We start from the raw sequence: 21,643 nt of genomic DNA on the forward strand, positions 1-21,643 counted from the left end.
AATGAATTCTACATTACCACTGGTGCAGATTATATAATACACGCTGTGTAGAAAGTGACTTCAAAAAACCCCTGAGGAAATATCACTGGAGACAGTGCAGTGGTAGAGGTGGTGTCCCCAGGAGTCATCTGAGTAACTTCCTGTAGCTAAAGCAGACCCAGAAGCTCTGTTTTCTCCTGGACTGGCAAACCCACAGATCTGGGAGCCTCTGGTGGTCATAATTCACCTCATTTCCATGATCATGAGGAATCAATTCCTTTACAACATCTCTGTGAGTAGCATGCTGAGCCTGGACAAAGGAGTCCTCACTGACTCTGGAATTTAGTCTTGGACGCTGCAGGAGCTGAGGAGGTTCCTGCCATCAAGCTTCAGCAGCTTTGGCCTGGAACAGGAGGGGCCTCTCGAGGGTTGAGCCTCCAAGGATGAGAGCCACTGTGGCCTCCTAATCTGCACAGCAAAGGCACATGGTGTGTGCTGACCCACAGGATATGCCTGTTTGTATAGGTCAGTTGCAGTCCTTTCCTTCTGGGTGCCAGGTGGGGTGTGACCCGCAACTGAAAGTCAGTAAATGGGAACTCCAGAGCTGAAGCTGTACACAGGACCCAAGTGCCTTCTCATTAGAAAACAATTCCAAAATATTAGTAACAAGTGTTAGGTCCATAACAACACTTCAGTAACAAATTTGGGGAAGTAGTTTAACTATGAATGAATGCTGGATACGATACACATACAGGTAATAAAAATCATGTGATTACATCAGACTCAAAACTTCTATATAGCAAAGGAAACGACTGACAGAGTAAATGAGCCCCATACAGAACAAGGGACGTTTACAAACCATGTGCTAGATCCAAGACTTAGAGAGAAAACAGACTTCATAGCAAAAGAGAGAGAAAGGACAAATGGATGGATGGATGGATGGATGGAAGGAAGGAAGGAAGGAAAGAAGGAAGGAAGCCAGGCAAAGAACCTGAATTTATATGTATTTTTTACATATGTTTATTGATTTCTTGAGAATTTCACACGTGAGGACGAAGTACTCTGATCCTGCTGACCTCATTCCTGTTCCTAACACAGAGCCACGCCACCCACACCCAACTTTAAGTCCTCTTCTGTTTGACACCCTACCAAGTCCAACGTCTGCTGCCTAAACAGTCATTTGTGTGACCATGCACAGGAGCATGGTCAACCCACCAGGGTCACACCCTTAAAGAAAACTGACTCCTGGGGAGTACTTGTTCCCCCTGAGGACCTGAGTTCGGTACCCAGTGGTAGTCAGAACTACCAACGTGGCTCATATTGCCTGTGACTCCAGTTCTCTAGCACCTAACACCCTCTTCTGACCTCCATGGGACCCCCCCCCACCAACACACACACACACACACATAGATAAAAAAGAAAGAAAACTGACCCTCCCTATCCAGAAACCTTTAACTATCCACAGCTCCCCACCTAGCATGGGATTCACGAGTCCTTTCCCCCATCCTAAATGTATGCATGTTTTAAAGATTCATGTATTTTATCTTACATTTGTATTGTCCTATCCACCTATGTATGTATGTATGTATACACGCCACATACATTCAGGTGTCTAAACAGACTGAAGAGAAGTATCAGATCCCCTGGGACTGGAGTTACAGAGCTACCCTGTTTGTGCTGGGAATTGAACTAGGGTCCTCTTCAAGAGCAGCAGATATTTTGACAGTTGAGTGCCATCTCTTTGTATGAACACACACAAAGAAGAAGACACAAATGGTTTAGGGCATATGAAAATGCATCAATAACCATAAAGGCATGGGAAACAAAATGGAAATGGCTATGGTTGTCACACAGATGTGCTAGGAATGCATGGTGCTCTGAAGCCAGGTAGTAATGACACACACCTTTAATTCCAGCCCTTGGGAGGCACAGGAAGCCAGGAGGCCAGTCTGATCTACAGAGCAAGTATTAGCACAGTCACGAAGAGACAGAGAAACCCAGTCTCATAAAACAAAACAAGACAAGACAAAAGAATGGCTTCCATAGGCTTGTATGTCTGAATGCTTAGGGGGTGGTGCTATTAGGAGGTGTGGCTTTGTTGGCGTGGGTGTGGCGTCATTGGAGTAGATGTGGCCTTCTTGGAAAAAGTGAGTCACTGGGAGTGGGCTTTGGGGGTTTTAAAGGCTCAAGTGAGGACCAATGTCTCTCTCTTCTTGCTACCCGAGCATCCGGATATAGAACTTTCGGTGACCTCTCCAGCACACAATCAACCTGTGACCACCATGCTTCCCACCATGATGACAATGAACTAGACCTTTGACACTGTAATCAAGCCCCAACTAAATGCTTTCTTTTATAAAAATTGCCCTGGTCATGGTGCCTCTTCATAACAATAGGACAATTAGTAAGACAACAGTTGGTACCAAGGAGCATCGAAAGGCTGAGTCGGGCTTGCTTGTTTGGAGGATGTGGACATAGGGACTTTGAGTGGGGCCTAAAGGGCCATAGGAGCTGCCACATGGAAGACAGTGCCAGGGGCAACTTGAGATGTGACCCTCCCCCAGCTCTAGAAATTTCAGAGAGGAAGAATATTAGTCAGTGGCTAAGAGACCAGTCCTGTGACACTCAGATGAAGAATGTGCTTGTATTTTGCCCTTGTCTAAATTATAGAGTTTTGGATTAACAGTGCTGGCAGAGGTTTCAGAGCAGCCCAGTACTGACTCTGCTGCTTGGTTATCAGTGGTCGGCCTCATGCAGATCTGTAATGAAAAGGAACAAGCTGAGCAAGGAAAAATGAAAAATGTACAGTTTGAGGAGGAAAGGAGCATCAGGAAGTGGAATGGAGCTAAGGCCAGTGCTCAAGGAGATACAGCTTCTAAAGCAAAACCTAACATCACTCAGAATAAAGGGAGTGGTGACCTCAGGGCAGGTCACCCAGCTAACCTTATAACTTGTGAAGCTTAAAAAGTAAAGGAAACCAGAAAACCCAGGAAAAGCTGATGCAAATGAATTTGCAAGGAGGCCAAGTCCCAGCCCCAGCAAGCAGAAGATGGTGGTGGCTTTGGCCATGTGGCTCTGGCTTTAGAGCAAAGGATACAAGAAGTGGCTGTGGACTCTCGCTTCACAACTAAGGAAAGCTGCTGAGGTGAGGCATATGACAGGGGTGTCCCTACACAGAGAACCAAAGAAACCACTGCTTGAAGTTGTGAACGGAAGCTGGGATTACCTTGGAGACCCATTTTAGAGCCATGGGGTGCCTGCCCAGGAGAGCAGCTAACGGGGACCAGAGATGGAGAAGCTGCAGTCAAGAAAGCTGAAAGAAGTTGACGATCTTTTATATCAGAGTCGCTGTGGTCACGGGGTCTCTTCCCAGCATACAGCAGTACTATGACAGACGGTTATTGTCAAAGAGGTAATAATGCCAGGCACTGTGGTGCTGAGCACTCAAGCCATACCGCACTGTGTAAAACAGATACGATGCCCTGAAAATTTTAAATTCCTTTGCTGGTTTATATGAAATGAAATGATCTCAATGCCTCAGGAGATGCCTGGATACCTGAGTCCCCTTCAGCACTGTTAAAAGCAGCCCAAGATGTCTGCCAATCAATAGATTGTTCTAATGGTAGATAGACACAGCCACAAACCGTGAAATCCCATCACCTGCACCACGTGGATGGAGCTGAAGGAAATTTTGTTAGATGGAACACAGCAGCCAAGGGAAGACAAGCATGGCAGGTCCTCCACCACAGCAAGTGACAATGTATACATAGAAATGAATATATATACATATATATACACATACATACATGCATACACATATACAGATGTGTGTATATATACATATATACACTTATGCATATATACATACATACACACACACAAATGACAATGTATGGGGCTGGAGGGGTGGCTCAGTGTAAGGAGCGCACACTGCTCTTTCGGGGGACCTAACCTGGGTTCCTAGCATCCATGACAGGCAGCTCACAACTGTGCAATCCTAGCTCCAAGGGGCCAGATATCTCATCTCCAGAGATACTGTACACACATGAACCACCTCCCATGCAGACACATGCAGATAATTAAAAATTAAATAAAAACTAGAAAAAAGACAATATGCGTGGAGACAGAATTACTGACTACTCTTACTTGATTCATGTACATGAATCAAACATGTTCCACGGTACCCCACAAATGCACATAAATGCATACAAATGAGAATTTTGAAACAAACTACAAGAATAGTTTCTTGGCATTAAAAATGAGAAAAAGAAGATTACAGAACTATGCTTTTTACATATACACAGATATATTTAAATGCACAGAAAATGGGCTATAGCCCCACTGTCCAATACATATACAAAGCGACGATCTATTCTAATCACAGCTGCAGTTGGATGTCTAGAGAAAGCAGGCTGACAAGCTGGTTCAGAATACATCACATCCACATGCGGGGGATAAAGACCGGGATTCCAGCACAATCTCGGCCTACAACAAAGCCGTAAGAATGGCCACGTCAGACATGAGAGGTTTGAGGAAGGAAGTACGCACTGCAGGGTCTCAGGTGCTAGATCCACAGGAAGAAACCTGACTTTATTCTCTGCCCCAAACCGAGCATGGCCTCAGACCTAAGTGCAGGTACCGAAACGATAAAGCCGTGTGATCTTGAGACACATACATTTCCAGAAGCAGGCCACAGAGCAACCACTAAATTGGACTTCATCAGCAGTTCTTATGATGTCAGATAGAAACAATGAGAACAGAGAAAGAGAGCATCCATGAGCCAGTAATGTTTGGGCAAACAACAGGGTTGAAAGTGGGGTTTCCACACAGGGGACCAAATGAGCTGATACACAGGAGGATGGAACGTATGGCAAGCGGACCCACAGGGACTACATCGAGGTCATGGGGATGGTGATGGAGGTATTTAGATTCCCCAGGGGCAACTGGAGCTAGTGAAGCTTTTTGAACAGGTAATTTCACTGTCTGAACTAAATTTCAGAAGGGCAAGTGAAAAAGTGTATAAGAAATGGTCGGACAGAGAAGAAACCAGAATCAGGGTGAACTTAAAATAGGGCTTCAGAAATTAGAATGTGTACATGCTCTGGTGTGACAGGAGACAGACACAAAGCCACCCAGCCAAAAAAAAAAAAAAAAAAAAAAGTGTCTTCCCAGCAGTGCCCACTTTACTTAAATATTTGGGACAAACTCATGATACCCTAAAGTAGGCACTGATATTCCATAGTTACATACAGTGCACACACAGATGAAAAAGTCAGGAGAAAACAAGGACCCCAGTAACTCCCAAGGATAGCGGGAATCCTTTCAGAATCCTGGAGCTGCAAGCTCTGTGCTCTGAAAGCAGGTTCCATGAAATAACATTTGATTTTCACAACAGCATACTAACTACATGTGACAGAACTTGAAGTTACTTGCTCAGATGCCTATGTCCCCAACCCATTGTTACCCTTTGACTATTTTTTGTTGGAGTTTAAGAATCCCTTAAATTGCTGATGACATGCCTCGTTACAACCACTTCATATAACTCGAAAAAATCTATCATTCTAAACACCTGTCAGCAAAGACCTAAGAAATAAGTGTTGATGCTCATCAGTAGAGTTGAAGAAAAGCAGCCAGAAAATGAAACAACTCCAATGACTGTCCATCTGTTTACAGAGTTAGATTGGCTCAGGGCCACACAGCAATTACCGACAGAGGCAGAATTCAAGTTCAAGGCTGTGGGACACTGAAACTCATACTCGACCACTCCGCATCTTGGCCATGTTAATAGACCCCAGAGTGAAGGCCCACTTCTTCTCCACTTGCTGAGTTTCTGGTAAAGGGAATGACAGTGAGGAGAGGAGGCTCCTGTACCAGTTCAGGGCGATGGGAAGTATGGCAAGCAAGAGGCAGGCGAGGGGTGAGGAGATGTAGAGAGACAGATCTGACTATAGAAATAAGAGAACACAGTCACCAAAAGCGCCATGAGCATGACAGGGAGGTGGCCTCGGCAAAAAGCCAAGAGTGGTTCAGCAGCAGGCAGAGGCTGAAGGCTGAGGCAGGTGCACTGAGCCAAAGTGGGGTCCTGGGGGGCAGATCAGATGGGTAGAGAAACACAATGCTCGGGAGAGAAATGGGGCTGGGAAGACCTTTGGAGGCATTTGTGCATTTGCATATCAGATTTCCTGACTCGGGAACATTTAATATAATGTAATTTATGGACCCTCCTGACAATTAATATTCACTCACAGGAAGGTCTCTGTGGGCACCTGAAATTAATTTTGAAGCCATTAAAGGAGACAGAAGGTTACTCTCAATGAAAAATCCTGTGGCGAAGGTATCACCTCCCCTATTAAGTATCTGATAGTAATTGCATCAAAGGAAACCCCATTGCTTCTAAAGGTGAGCAGATGAATGAGTTCTGGTTGCCATCTTACTGTCTGGTAAAATCCTAAAGTTTCCGGGAGCATAGATACATGAGGTGTAAGGACGTGATGCGGTATCACCACTCTCCCCGGTGTTTACAGGGGTTACCTTTGCTTCAGAGAGCGTTATTTCAATATAAAAAATAATGAAACAGAACACATAATATGCAACTAAATGCCATTGAGACAATGTTTCATTAAAAAGGATCCATTATGGTAGCCAAATTATGGGAATTATGTAGGGTGGGGGTGGGGAGATGGATACAGAGTATGTGGCATTTGCAAGAAAACTGACACAAGTGGACACAACCCTATTGAGTCTATTGAGTGAATTATCATGTTTTCTCTCAAATGTAGCTTAGACTTTACACAGATACATGGTGTCACTGTGTTTGTGGCACAGACATAGAAACAAGCTGTCTATGGAAGCGAAGGAGGCCAACTGGAAGATGTTAAAGAGAGGTGTGTCCCAGCACAGGTGCCAGAGCACAGACACACCAGAAGCATCTTAGACAAAAACATCAAAGAGATCACAGGGTAAGCTTTTGAAGTTGATGGGTGTGGCCGCCACTCAGAGCACCTCAAATTCTAATCAGTTCGACTGTCAAAGCATGAAAGTTGCCTAAGCAACGACTGACCAAAACAAAACAAACAGAATGACACAGCAACCTAGACAGGAGCTGGGAAAGCTCTGTGAGTTCAAAGCCAGCCTAGTCTACACAGCCAGCAGGGCCGCATAGTGAGACTGTCTCCAGAACGGAACAACAAACACTTACAGAATGCTACATTTTTAACTTACACAGATTTTACATTCTAATATTAATGCTCCCTCCATGTTGATGCATGGGAGAAAGCAAAACCCAGGCAGCCCCGTGGTGTCTTCTTTAGAGCAATTTGCCAGAGGGCTAGAAGATTCAATACACTTTTCCCAGACAGGCTCAGGTCATGTAACTTAGCCCAAGGAAAAGATAACAGGTGATGAGGCTCTCACCCAGTTAGCTACTGTGGTACTGTCTCACACTCTATAATTCCAAAACACCCACAACCCCTAAATACGTAACAGCGAGAGGGACAGGAGGACAAGATAATTATGAGGACCACTTTACGTTCAGAAGAAAAAGATAAGTGGATAATCTTACAAAAGGGCTCCAGCTTTGTCTTGAACTGGCACAAAGAAAAGTGCCGGAAGTCACCAGAGTGAGTGAGATGGTAACACCGAGAAGGTAGCGGTACGGTAGGCAAGAGCTTGGTTACCTCCATGCATTTCTACGGAATCATACAAAACAAGTATCCTTAAAGAAGTAAAACTCTATAGTGTCAGTAAGATGCAACAGACATCCCAGCATCTTAGCCATTTCCTGAACCCCTTGAGTCTATGACCTGTCTTAACGTACATCGATCGGGCACCGGTTAAGACATCACTCACTGCTGGTTGTAAGCAGTCTTCACATCTCAGTGTACTAAATACCTGGGCGAGAAACTGCATGCACATGCTTACACGGAGCACATGCTCACACGGAGCACATGCTCACAAGGAGCACATGCTCACACGGAGCACATGCTCACACAGAGCACATGCTCACACGGAGCACATGTTCACACGGAGCACATGTTCACACGGAGCACATGTTCACACGGAGCACATGCTCACACGGAGCACATGTTCACACGGAGAACATGTTCACACGGAGCACATGCTCACACGGAGCACATGTTCACACGGAGCACATGCTCACACGGAGCACATGCTCACACGGAGCACATGTTCACGTGGAGCACGTGCTCACAGGCCTGGGGCATCTGGAGGAGCAGCACATCTAAGAATCCCAGACTTTCCTATTAGAACGTTGAGCCTAAAAAATTCACTCTTGGGCTGGTTCCCTTTGACTATTTTCCTGCGTCTGACACAGTGACTTACTACTTGGTAGTTTTCAACAACATAGGAATAAAGATTTCTTTAGTTTATCACACATAAGCTAAACAACAGAACAACAACAAAAAAAAACCTTAACAATTCAGAGTGAGCTGGGAAGAGCACTCAGCAGTGGAGTGCTCATCTAGCATGCACAGTCCTTGGGTCACTCCTTAATGTCATGTGAAGAGGAGGAGAAGCCAAGGGAGACACTGTGTCCACAGCAGCCATCATACAGGAACAACTTAAACATCAAATTTACAGCGGGGGACTGACAACAGATCTGAGTCTTAGGTTAGGGTTAGAGATGGCTTGGCGCCTCCCAATGTGGAGATGAAGCAGGAGGGGAACACGGTCAGTCACGAGGAATGAACAATTTCAGAGTTCTTGGATGCAACAGGAAACTATGGTCAGGGCTGTCATATTGTATATCTGAGGTTTGCTGAGAAATTCCATCTCAAATGTTCTTACCAAAAGGAAAAAGAAAGTTAGTGAGTACTACTGTATGTCAGACACAGTAGCACAGTTATGAGCCAAAAATTCAGAGAGGTGCCAAGAATCTAATAGTACATTTCAAGAACACAGAAGCTAGCCGAAAACTCCAGAGGCAAACGAGAGAAACACGGGTCCAGATTAGCCTGGGAACAGAAGGCATGCTCTCAAGTGACATCAAGCAGGAGTCTAGACCTGCAGCAAGAGGTGTCAGAATGAGTTCAAACCAAAAGATGATCCCTAAAGTTATTACAATCATCATCAATTCAACATCGCCAATTCGGAGGGAACGGGTTCTACATGGAAGAGAATATGGTATCTAAGCCGAGTAGTTGCCCAGTGAGAGGCCAAATCCTGTTCTGGTAGAGGGAAAATGAAAGATGAAAGGGGGGGTGGGCTCCACAAGCATCATGGCAGCTAAAGGCATTCCATCCTCCCACAGAGGAACAGAAGGAAATGTGTTTAACGTTAGCCTTGCAAGGGACTGTCTTCTGCAGATAGGCCAGCTCTTATTTCTCAATGCCCTTGGTACGTTTGTCTCTGCAAGCCCTGTTGTCCACTGGGAGTTATGGCACATGCCTTTCTGTAACCCTGGCTCTCAGGAGGATGGGGCAGGAGGAGAGTCCAGTGTGGTCTATACGGAGTTCTAACCAGGGCTACATCTACAAAGTGAGACCTGGTCTCAAAATAAACAAGGAATAATTATGAGTAAAGCTGATGAACAGAGGAGGATCAAAGCACTGAGAAAGTGTCCAAATGCCTTCCTAAGAGAGCAGATTGATGACCTTGCACATCTGCAAATACCTCTTCAAACTTCCCCTCTCACAGTTCGTTAAAATTTTTAAAAAAAGAGAGATGAAATGAAATACGGTCCTCTTGGGCTCCATCCTAGTTCAAAGCTTTCAGCAATGCTACTTGCTGGGGTATCTACCTTTCCTTCCTTTCAAAACAATTTTTTTGAAATTTGTCTATCAGTGTGTGTGTGTTTGTATGTGTATGTGTGTGTGTGTTTGTATATGTGAGTGTGTGTGTGTGTGTGTGTGTGTGTGTGTGTGTGTGTGCAATAGATCAGAGGATGACTTTGCAGGAGGGGTGACAGTAGGCTCTCTCCTTCCTTCTGGGCTGCCTCACTGACAGCTTTCCTCCCACTTGGTACAGGGTCTCACTGCTGCCCAGGACAGTCTCTTGCTTCTAACAGGATTGACTCTCAGGCTCCGTCTTGCCAAGGAGCTGAGACTACAGTTCTTCCTCTATGTGTCAGACATTTTAAAATGCTGTTTTAAAACCCCTACTTCTTTCTAGCATTGGTGCCTGGTGATGCCACAGAAACCTGAATTGCTGGATTGCTTAAATAATACAACTGGAATAACATCCCAGTGTAAATGTCCAACAAGCAAATATAACTGAGCATATGAACCGACTTGTAAACATATCCCCACCTCTGCTTTGACCCCTTTCTACCATGTTTGTTGATATGATAAAAGCCATAATTTATAAAACTTCTTCATGAAAGGCAACCATGGAATTTCAGGCACTACACCAACACTTCATATATGTTACACATGGCCATAGGGCCATAAAGCAGGAGAGTGAAATCAGTCACCATGCCCTGAGTAGGAGGAAGGAAGGTGACCCCACAGCCAGGAAGTGCAGCTACGACTCAGAGCCAGGTGCACATGAAACTCGAGCCCACCCTCTGCCCAAGAACAGACAGGAGGACTTTTGTACTGTGTCAATCCATGCTGGATATCAACTTTCAAAGAAAGTTACAGTCGAAGCTCCAAGTACAGGCTTCACTGTGACATATGGGTCTCCCTGTAAACTCAACAGGCTTCCAAAAAAAAAAGGAAAGAAGGAAGAAAGGGAGAGGGAGAGAAAGAGAGAAAGTAAGAAAGAAAAAGAGAGAGAGAGAGAGAAGAGAAGGAGGAACAGTCACGATACTAGATCACAAAGCTCGTGTGAGCTAGCATGACACCATGGCACACTTGAGGAGAATTACGGCAATGCACCTGAGCAGCCTGCTTGCTCCTGAGGTCAGAGACAAGACCGTCTCTCTCTGTACATACTCAAGGATTATGCAATAGACATTCAATACCTGATTGGGCATGAGAGTCTCAATGACTATGGACTTCTGGAGATGCTAAGGTGCCCCAGACCCTTTCTGCACAGATAAAGGGGCTCTGCATTTCTGAAAACAGTTTGGTTTGCAAGTGAGTTTCATACCTCCCGATCCTTGAGCTTCATGGCGAGCACCAGCTGATGCCTGTGGTTCGTGAGGGCCTCTCGGTAATTCCCCTTGGAAAAGAATGCAGAGCCTAGATTTCCGTGGGCTCGGCATTCTCCTGTCTGGTCACCTGATTTGGATTTAAGGAGAAAATTTTTCTAAGTTACAGCATAGTTTATAACATATAAGGTGCCCTTAAAAGCCACAATTGACTAGCTAGGATTTAAGTTACGTCCTTTTAGACTCTGTTTAGGGAGACAAGATCCTAGACCCTAACTCTGTGGATGTGTGTTGTAACACACACGTGCACAGGGGCAGAGGGGTCTCGGATGGGAGGGTCAGCCTGAGACACAGACCAGCTGCTGTCGGGAGTCTCCTCAGTTTGCAGATGGCCTTTGGTTCTGAGCAATTATCAGCTTGCTGGTTCAGCTATTTGACTCCGGTTCTCCTCTCATGACAGCCACTGTCACAGCCATGCCTCTCCTCCCCTGCATGGAGGCAGGAGGCTCACAGGATAAAGGCTGGCCTGGCTGCATACTGAGACTTTGCCTCCACAACAGCAAGAAACAAAGTCCCAAGCCCCTGGCTGGAAGGTGGCCCAGATAACACACCATCACCTGGCTCCGCAGTGCAGGTTCTGAACCTGGACACACTGTGCCCACCCTTTACCCTGCTTTCCTTTTGTTTTGTTTGAGACAGATTTCTGGTTTGCCTGGAACTCAGAGATCCACCAGCTTCAGCCTCTCCGTGTGGTCCGCCACACTCAGCCTGTGCTCTGCTCTTTGACAAACCTTGATGTATTCTCATAGAGGCCAAAATTAAAATGAAGTTGAGTCACCCACAGACCCAGCACTTGGGGCCTTAAAACTGTCAGCCAGAAAACTGAGAAAGGTTATGAACATGCTAATCACATTGCGAGGCCTCCTAGGAACCTGGGACCCTTACTGCATGAAAATCCTCAAGACCTGAGACCCTAAAGCTAAATGTTCTGTTGCACACATCAGTCCTGTGGAAACCAGGGCATGCAGTTGGCATGCAGGGGCCGCATACCTAAGGTCTTGGCTACGTCCAAGTCTTGCTGCATGTACCCAGTGCTCTTCTCTGTGTTCCCAAGAGACCAGTGTGCACTGCTCAGAGCGGAGAAGACAGAGCCTCTCAGTTTGAGGCTGCAAGTGCCAATCTTCAGAGCCGCTTCTAAGACAACCACGGAGGCCCCATGGTGGCCAGCTGTCAAGAGTTCCTGCCCAACCACAGACACGACCACAAAGGGGCTCTTGTCCAGTTTCATTTTCTGAAGCTGCTGGTAAGTGGGCTCCAGGGTGTCTGAAGAAAAAGAAAACAAGAGAATGAAGTCTGGAAGGCACAGCAGTCTTTCTGTTATGTGCTACAAACATGTCTGTGGCCTGGTCCGTGCACAAGCTCTCTGCCCTGGAACCTCACACCACATGATGTCCCACACATCCTACAACCAGTGTAGCCACCCACCCAGCAGTCCCTTCCTCTGTGGGCACGGCCTCACTCATCCTCTCTTCTGCTGTTCATTGCTCACAATGCAACACATCTCCTGCAAGGTCCTGTCTATCACACTCCTCAAAACATTACAAGCTCACACTTCCAGCCACCCTCTGCTGGGTACCGCCCTCCAGCTGATATTCAAGTTCAGATACTCTTGTGTCGAAACACGTCTTCATTTTATGGCTTGTACTGTACAGTTTAGCTGTCAGTTATTTGAATGTTATTTCACATTTGCTCAGTAGAAATATTTTTCCAGATAAACCTGTTGCCTACTGTGAATGAGAATTCTTTGAAAGCAGCTGCACCTCGGAGGCTGATTGGCTCATTAAAGCCGTGGTCACCACGGAGGCTGGAACACTGAGGGTCCACAGTCCCATTACAATCTATCTTGGACCATCTTTAACCTAGCAAACAGCCACTTGCCTGCCCACTAAAGCTGACTTAATATTTTGACAAACAGGATTTTAAAAAGACTTTTGGAATGTATAGTAAAACCATAGTTTTTCACCATCCAAAGATCTGAGGGTGGGATCAGGCAGCATCTTAGGCCTCTGACAGGGTTTTCTCACCCCTCCGGTTATAACCTGCCTTGTGGATGCAGCTGCCAGTGAATTCAGAAAGCGTCTTTATTCATGACTTTTCTTTGTTTTGTTACCATAAAAAGTTTATGAAATCGCTGCTTTGTTGGAACATGAAATTTGGGGTAATCTAAATCTGTGTTCCTAAACCACCCTCACTCATTTTTGGCTCCCAAATAAGCTCTCTCTTATCCCCTTTGAAGTGAGAGATGTGTTTTTTGGATGATGATGTTTTATTCTGAGCAGCCAAGTGGTGCACTGCAGACCTGTGATAAAACCCCATCCTCTGTCTCACTGGTCACCAAAGGCTATGAACAGTGAAACCTGCTGGTAATTTCTCCTAGAAGATGCAGTAAAGGCTGTCCACAAAATGCCAACCATTCTCAAGGCTACTTTTGACACATACACAAGCACACACACACACACACACACACACACACACACACACACAACATCAGTAAGCTAAGCCAGAAGGAAACCATCTCCTGCACCAGGGTGAGCTATTAGGTAGTAAAATGAATATTTAGCAGATTTTATCTACAAGTGGCAACAGTCTGGGGTGCAGGTCAGAGATCATTAAGCCATGTGAGGTTACTTCCATTTGGGGGGGTTGGATAAGAAGGACAAACTCCCATCCCAAACTTCTCTATTTCCTTCAGAGATGATAAGAGTTCTGACTACGCCTCTCATGGTCCTGAAATCCCCTTTCACATTAGTGGTTCCAACAATCCACATGTCAAGCCTGCAGCAGTGTTGCTCTCTTTAAACCTCACCTCCTGGCCAAAGGCTACAATTTATGACTTTTCAGTTCTCTGCTAAGGAGCTCTCTTGCCTGAGTCAACATCACCAGGGAACCCTAAAGCCCACTGATGCCTAAAGCATTTCCCTTCAATCAGATCAGTAAACAGAGAACAAAGAACATTTTCACCCTGTCAAGATGCAGCAGCAGTGTGCTAGTGAGCGGTGGCTGGTCAGTGGGGCCAGATGAAGGCAGCAGGGAGCAGGAACTGCTAACACACAAGAGGGCAAACCCCAGGAAAGAGCAGGATCCCCGGCCCTCCCTGCTGTGGACCAGCAGCCAGTGCTGTTCATCTCAGCACCTCATCTTCAGAGAGCAAACCCAGGATGAGAGACACCAACAGTACCATCATTTCAAACAAAGGTCTGGGCATTTATCTGACTCGGCTAAGGTTAATCAGGCAGGGTCAGAGGCAAAGTCAGAGTCCACTGCAGGGTTTTAGGCCACTGGGTGTCCAGAGTAGAAAGATTTTGTTACAAGCGGCTTTTAAGTAGAAACCCACTGAGTTATGCAGTGGGCCGAGGAGATGAAGCCTCCAGCCCACGGCACACTAAGCACCATTCTCAGAAAAGGATGTAGCCACCAACCACAACACATTCTATGTGACTCTCTTCACTGCACCTATAGTTTCTGATTCAAAGTTTCAGCTGCAAAAGTGAGTGGGGACATCGGATATTTCAGCTTTTACAGCAGAAGGCGGGAAACAGGTATTCCTGACAGACAGGGAAGGTGCTCAGATGCCTGTCCTGAAATGACAGATGCAGGCATAGGCCCAAGGCTTCTTCCCGCAGCAGTGCAGCCCCTGAAACGGCTGCATAAGCAACACAGTAACAGGAGATCCAGGAGCTGCCTAGATGCTTCCAAGATCAAAAGAAAGAAGGAAGGAAGGAAGGAAGGAAGGAAGGAAGGAAGGAAGGAAGGAAAGAAAAAAGAAGGAAAGAAATAAGGAAAGAAAGAAAGAAAGAAAGAAAGAAAAAAGAAGGAAAGAAATAAGGAAGGAAAGAAAGAAAGAAAGAAAGAAAGAAAGAAAGAAAGAAAGAAAGAAAGAAAGAAAGGAAAAGAAAAAAACTTGGGCAGGTTTTGGGGTAGATGAAAATTAAATTAGGAAAATTATAAAGAAAAAAAGAAATCCCTATTCAAAGTGGACACAGAGGGAATATAAGAACATTAAACACCAAATACCACGGCAAAGATAAATGTAAAGTAATATGAGAGCTATGTGATCCAGGGCACTCAAGCTTCAGGGGAGTGGAGCTTGACTTGTTAAAGAATAGCTTTTAAACTCTACCGCTTTTATTCTGAGTGGGAGGCCCCTTAAGCGAAGGACTGTCTCACACAGGGAACCAGTAAGAGACAGACACAAGGGTGAGAGAGATTTCCAACAGGCTGCTTTGAGCTGACCAGGCATTATATGTAGCAGTGGAAGCTGATGTGACTTAGTAGGAAAGACAGAGAGCGCTGGCTGAAAGGACATGTCTGTCCTCAAAACTAACCTCACACAGCCAAAATGCATGGACGATGGCTGTGGCCATGGTTACACACACGTATATGTGTGCACACGTGCATGGTTAAGTGCACACACAGACACCTATGTACATGTACACATCTCTGCCTAAATCTAAAGCAACAAACACAGAGCATCTATGTCACTGTATGTAATTACCTTTTTAAAGTTATCTGCTTAAGCTGAGATTCCATCTCATAGATCACTAGCCAGAATCTCTAGTCAGCAGTTGAGCTGAGAGGGGAGGGGGAGTTAGGGTTTTTCTATGTTGCCCAGGCTGATCTCAAATTCCTGGCTGTGAGCCATTCTCCCATCTTAACCTCCCAAGTAGCCAGGACCACAGGGCCTTGCCACTGTATCCAGCCAAATGTATTTCTTTTGATGAAAGAGATTGTAAGACACTTTTTAAAAATCTAAAGATAATCTCTGAGACTCTTTCCAAGTCTGTTGCTCTAATTTCTGTTCTAAGATAAACTTGCGCTAGCATCAGAGGGACCAATTTTGTGATTTTTAGCAGATTAGACAGAACAGAATTTTGGCAGCCTGTAGCTACTCTCAGTGTTTTTCTTTCTAGAATTTTTGCATAAGACATGAAATAACCAGCATCAAACCAATTTCATAGGAATATAAAGGCTCTTCAACTGACTGAGCCCCTGCTGCAGGCTTTTGAAATGTAAAGTCCTTGGGAATTTAAGAAGAATAAAGTCTCATTTCCTGACACTCCCCATCACCCTCTGCTAAGGGGCCTGCCACCCTTGCCATCTCTGAGATGCACAGCTCTCTACACTAGAACACTTCGGAACTCGGGATTCTCCAGGCAATTGGTCTACACAGCCTAATATACAGAAGTAAGAAGTTGAGCAATAAGGAGAGACTGTGTGAGCATCTGACATATCAGGATCTGCCCTATCTAGAAGCAGATGCTACAGCTCCCAGCCAGAGTTCTGAGAACTGTCAGTGTACCCAGGGACCCTAAGTGGTCCTAGAGCCAGTGCTTCATAGAGAAAATGGCATATTGGAAACTGCAGTGTTGTCTAGGAAGCCAGCTTTCTGATGCTGAGACCAGAGTGTGACTTCCAGTGAGGGTACATGAAGGAAGGGGAGTCTAGGTACCGCGAGTACCAGGAAAGGAAGAGTCCCATCTGCAGAGGAGAAGCTTCTGCAGGGTCTGCCTCACTCCTATGGCTCCTGGAACATTATGGGATGGGCATCATCCTTTCTCTCTTACAGAAGGCAGAGCAGAGGAAGAAACGCCACCTCAATGTCAGTAAGTTAGCAAATGGTATCACTGGGACCAGATCCCTTTGCTGTGAGAAGAAAATCCATGTTCCTCATATGACATTTCCAAAGCAGAGCTCTTGTGAAAAAGACTGAGCCTAAGAGTCCTTGAGGGAGGGCGTTCACAGAGGGCAGACACAGATACATAATGAAGGGGAGGCCTTCGAACTGAGAGAGAAACGTCTAAGCATTTGCCAGCCACTTTGCATGGACACTTGATGAAGCAGTCACCACGGATCTGTCCAGAGTTGAGAGAATCACAGCAGATGATAGACAGGGAGCCATCTTTAGATGACTGAACTTGCAGAAGGACAGAGAGACACACAGGAGTCCTCAGGATGATCCCTTGGAGAACAGCTGTTGGCAACCTCGGCATCATTCTGTAGCTGTGTTACTGAGCCCACAACAGGCACAAGCCCCTCAACATCCAAATCCCTTAAGCACCTACACAACACTGAAAGACTGACCCAGAAAAAGTGCAACACAACCCAGATGACAAAAGATCGAGAAGTCCTCTCAATTCATATTCACCTTTAGTTCTATATTTGGTTAATGGTTTAAAAGAGATACATGTATTATGATGTAACCATAGAGAGATACATGTATTTCGATGTAACCATAGAGAGATACATGCGTTGTGATGTAACCATAGAGAGAGAGAGATACATGTATGTGATGTAACCATAGAGAGATATATGTATTATGATGTAACCATAGAGAGATACATGTATTGTGATGTAACCATAAAGAGAGAGATACATGTATTGTGATGTAACCATAGAGAGATACATGTATTGTGATGCAACCATGGAGAGATTCATGTATTTCAATGTAACCATAGAGAGAGAGATACATGTATTGTGATGTAACCATAGAGAGATACATGTATGTGATGTAACCATAGAGAGATATATGTATGTGATGTAACCATAGAAAGATATACATGCATTGTGATGTAACCATAGACAGATACATGTATTGTGATATAGCTATATCCACAAGAAAGTTTACTCACAATTGGTTTGTGTGCATGGATGAAACAATAAAAATAAAATAAATCAGACAATACAGTTAGGAGAATAGAGAACAATAATAAAAATTAAATTAATTCTAATATAGATAGGGATAGTATATTTATATAGGAATAAAAGTGTATTAATATAGGCTGGTCCTGCTTTTAAAAAGAAACTCTTTCTCTTTATAGTCCTGAGGTTGAACTTGGGACTCAGTACACATTAGACAAGTGTGTTCTGGTGCTGAGCCATAGTCCCAGCCCCAAGATGAAATCTTGCCTTAAAAAAAAAAAAAAAAAAAAAAAAAAAAAAAAAAAAAAAGGACAAACTGGAACGGGAAAGATGGCTCCGTGGTTACAAGTATTTGCATTTGCTCCAAGGGCACTGCGTCCACGTGGCATATGAACGTACATGCATACAAACAAAACACCCATAAAAATTAGAACATAAAATTGTAGGCTTTCTTTCATGTCATGGTTGTTTAGAGAAGCACCAGAGCTAGGGAGGTTTTGGTGTTTGTTTTGTTTTGTTTTGTTTCAGAATTACAAAACAAGCAAGGCAACATGGCCCATACTTGGGAGATGGAAGGATTAGAATTTTAAGGCCAGCCTTAGCTACCCTGTGAGTTAGAGCCATGCTGGCCTGCATGACACCCTGACTCAACAAACAAACAAAATAATTAAGACAACAGCAAGAGGTCACAGCAGATCAGATCTGTTTGCAAAGGGTCTGAACCACAGTGCTGTGCCTCAGTGTTAGAAGTGCAGAGACACAGGACAATGATGCATCTGTAAAGCACAAGGGGCCGACAGTGATGGTTCCGAGAGTGGTTACAGCGTACCAGAGCAGGGCGACTGGGAGGCAGGAGGGTGTGCAGGGCCACACCTTGAACAGCCACAGGCCAAAGAAAGGATGCTCAGAAGAGGTCTAGGGGAGCAGAAAGGAGATGCTAGAGCAAGCAAGGCTCATGAAGTCGGAGGAAAGAAGAAAACACGGAAGGGCTCCAGGCACCTGTAAGAAGCAGGTTTTTTTCTCCAGGGTCACTCACTGCAAGATAGAAAGGGGGACCCTGAGGGTGACAGGTGTTCTGATGCTAGAAGAAAAACATTTAAATTGTTTCTCTCAACAAACTGCTTCAAAGCCTAACAGGTGCCGTTCTGCAGATATCAACACATTTGGTACAGCATTATAAGGCAGCCACAGGGCTGCCTCAGGAGGAACTGGTATTATCTTCATGGACTAAATAAAAGTGTCCCGTGGATATTCTTTAGAAGGTGTTGCTAATTCTTAGATAAGTTTCATGCATATCCTTCATGGAGAGGAAAGGGTAAAAAAATGAAAGAAAAATTTAAAACTCTAAGAAATGGTATATATAAAAAAAAAAAAAGACAGGTGCCAAGTTGTTCACCATGTTCCCCTAATGTCCTGGAGCCCCAAGTGCATTGCTCTGGATCATAGCTCACTGACAGCAGGTCCATTCTGGGGAGAGCCTTTAGTCCCTGAAGCAAAGACATGGCTTTGTGTGACTTATGAAACTGCTCAAAGAAAAGTTTCTTACCTCTTTTCCCTACAGATATGAAATGTTTAACCCTTAGGAAAATACCTTTTATCTAGAGCTAATTGCTTGCAGACGAGAGCATGGTCCAGCTCATCAAAGTTTTAACTGGCACATGGTTTGATTCAAGTACAATAGCAGGTGGCATATTAAAGCACCTGATGCTGCAAACAGGTAGACCTGGACGGACTGGTCCTGTCATCAGGATATCCAGGGTCATTCTCTAGACTAACCATTTCTATGGAAAGCTCGGCTTGACATAAGCTATGGGCATAAGATATCTGCAGACCACAGATCTGCCATCATGACAAATGACAGCTGGTGTGTGTGTGTGTGTGTGTGTGTGTGTGTGTGTTTGGTCAAAACCTTCCTAACTGCACATTCATCACAGCTCAGTGAGTGCCACAATGTCTGCCCAGTACTCTTCAGATCCTGGGTGTGACTTCCTAGGACCACAGGACAAAACAGAGTAAAACCACTGCACCGAAGTGAAGACGGTAGAATTCCTCCAGCCTTGCTCAGGACCATCTCTATGTATTCTCTGTTTTCTTGGAATATCAATGGGAATAAAGCAACAGAGAAAAGTCTCCACCTTACTTTTCCTCTCCTTTGAGTGCAATGTGTACCCTCTTCGTGTTCCTCAGAAGATGTGAGATGCTGCCCGTGGCTACTCACACACTAGTTTTAAGAAATATAAGAGCAAGGCAGACATGGCAGCACACACCTATAGTTCCACCAGTCAGGAAAGTGAGACAGGAGGATTGCTGTGAGTTCCAGACTAGCCTGGACTACAGAGTAAGTTCATGATAACCTTGGCTACCGCAGGAGATTCTGTCAGGAAGGAAGGAGGGAAGTGTGGCTGAGAATTCCTGAAGAAAGCTAGGAGGCTACAAGGTTGGAGGTCAGTCACAGCTTCTCTCCGGTTACATTTAGCCCCATAAGAAGCTACTCCCTGACCACCTCTGTGATATACCTGCCGTCCTGACAAACATTAGACACCTTTGGAATGTACTAACTAAACAAAACCTGCTGTCCACCAATGAAGAAGTAGCCTCTGGTGCCATAGTTAGGAACCTCGAATCCTGCTGCAACCCACCTCTCCGGTGTTTCCACCAAGGTAATAATCAACTGCAATTTGTCATTTAATGTGATGTTCTTTGTTCTCTTACTCTATAAAACTCCATAAAACTCCACGAGGAACCCTGGGAAACATGCAAGGGGTAAAACTGTGTTTCAGAGGCTATGCTTATTCATATTTGACTCCAGAATAAACTATCTCTTAATCCTGATGAATTAACTTCTGTGATTTGTGTGTAAGGAAGGAAGGACAAAGGAAGAAAAGGAAGAAGAGAGGAAGGAAAGAGAGAGGGAGGGAGGAAAGGAGGGGAACCTAGCTTAATGTCTTCTCTTATTTTATTTTTTCTAAAGGCTATATTTGTTCATACAAAAAAATCAACTTATTGTTAGAGGCATTGTGGTTTAGAATCTTAAAACTAATTTTACAGTGGAAATGTTTTAGATAATCTTTTTTTAAAAAGATTTATTCTATAAGTACACTGTCTTCAGACACACCAGAAGAGGGCATCAGATCTCATTACAGATGGTTGTGAGCCACCATGTGGTTGCTGGGAATTGAACTCAGGACCTCTGGAAGAGCAGTCAGTGCTCTAACCACTGAGCAATCTCTCCAGCCCTGGTTTAGTCCTAAAATACAAAGACATAAGCTCATCTGCCCTCATTAGACAGTTCAGTAGCTCACAGACCCTAGCAGCTCTCTAATCCTGGAAGGGTGGGTGCCTACTTTCTAGTCACATCTCAAGACCTGCATCCCACCTACCTCTCATGGGAGACTTCATGGCAGCTTCCACCATTCCCACCAGGAGCTGGAGACTTTTGGGGTCTTGAGCCAGCCCAGATGCAAAGGCCGCTAGGGCGTCCGCGTGACGTCCAAGGTACTGGAGGGCAACACCCTGTCGGAAGTATGCCTGGAGACACAGGGGAGAGAACAGAGTTCTTACTTCTTACACTGCCAGTCACCGTGCCCATAGGGCTATGAGTGAGATGCCTGTCACTCAAAACCAGAATGAAGGGTTGAGAAATAAGAACTCATTTCTTCCACACATCACAAACTGTATTTCCTTCAAGAACTCACACTTATATTTTTCTTTCATTTCTCAGACACACCAACTCTGTTCTATTTGGTGGCACATGTCTTCACTTTGCTTCTATGTGATTTAAAATGTAGTTCAGGTGGAACAGTGCTCACCCATCTCACAGCACAAAAAGTCACTATGGTAGCCCAACAGAAATTCTCGTCCTTAACCAGCCCTGGCAGCCTGTAATCCTAGCACTTGAGAGACACAGGAAGAAGG

General features: G+C 44.9%; 1 protein-coding gene across 3 annotated transcripts in view; it reads right to left on the reverse strand.

Annotated features, from left to right (window-relative positions):
- Positions 1-21,643, reverse strand: part of TTC28 (tetratricopeptide repeat domain 28) — a 381,921-nt gene that overhangs the window by 159,729 nt on the left and 200,549 nt on the right. For all 3 annotated transcript variants that reach the window (XM_080941079.1, XM_080941078.1, XM_080941080.1), the window contains 3 exons: positions 21,109-21,256; positions 12,080-12,352; positions 11,029-11,159 (listed from right to left, as the gene is read on the reverse strand). In XM_080941079.1, coding sequence (XP_080797205.1) covers positions 11,029-11,159; positions 12,080-12,352; positions 21,109-21,256 — 552 coding nt within the window. The remainder of the gene's footprint in view (positions 1-11,028; positions 11,160-12,079; positions 12,353-21,108; positions 21,257-21,643) is intronic.

Source organism: Micromys minutus (assembly GCF_963924665.1).
Source record: "Micromys minutus genome assembly, chromosome: 29".
Classification (NCBI taxonomy): domain Eukaryota; kingdom Metazoa; phylum Chordata; class Mammalia; order Rodentia; family Muridae; genus Micromys; species Micromys minutus.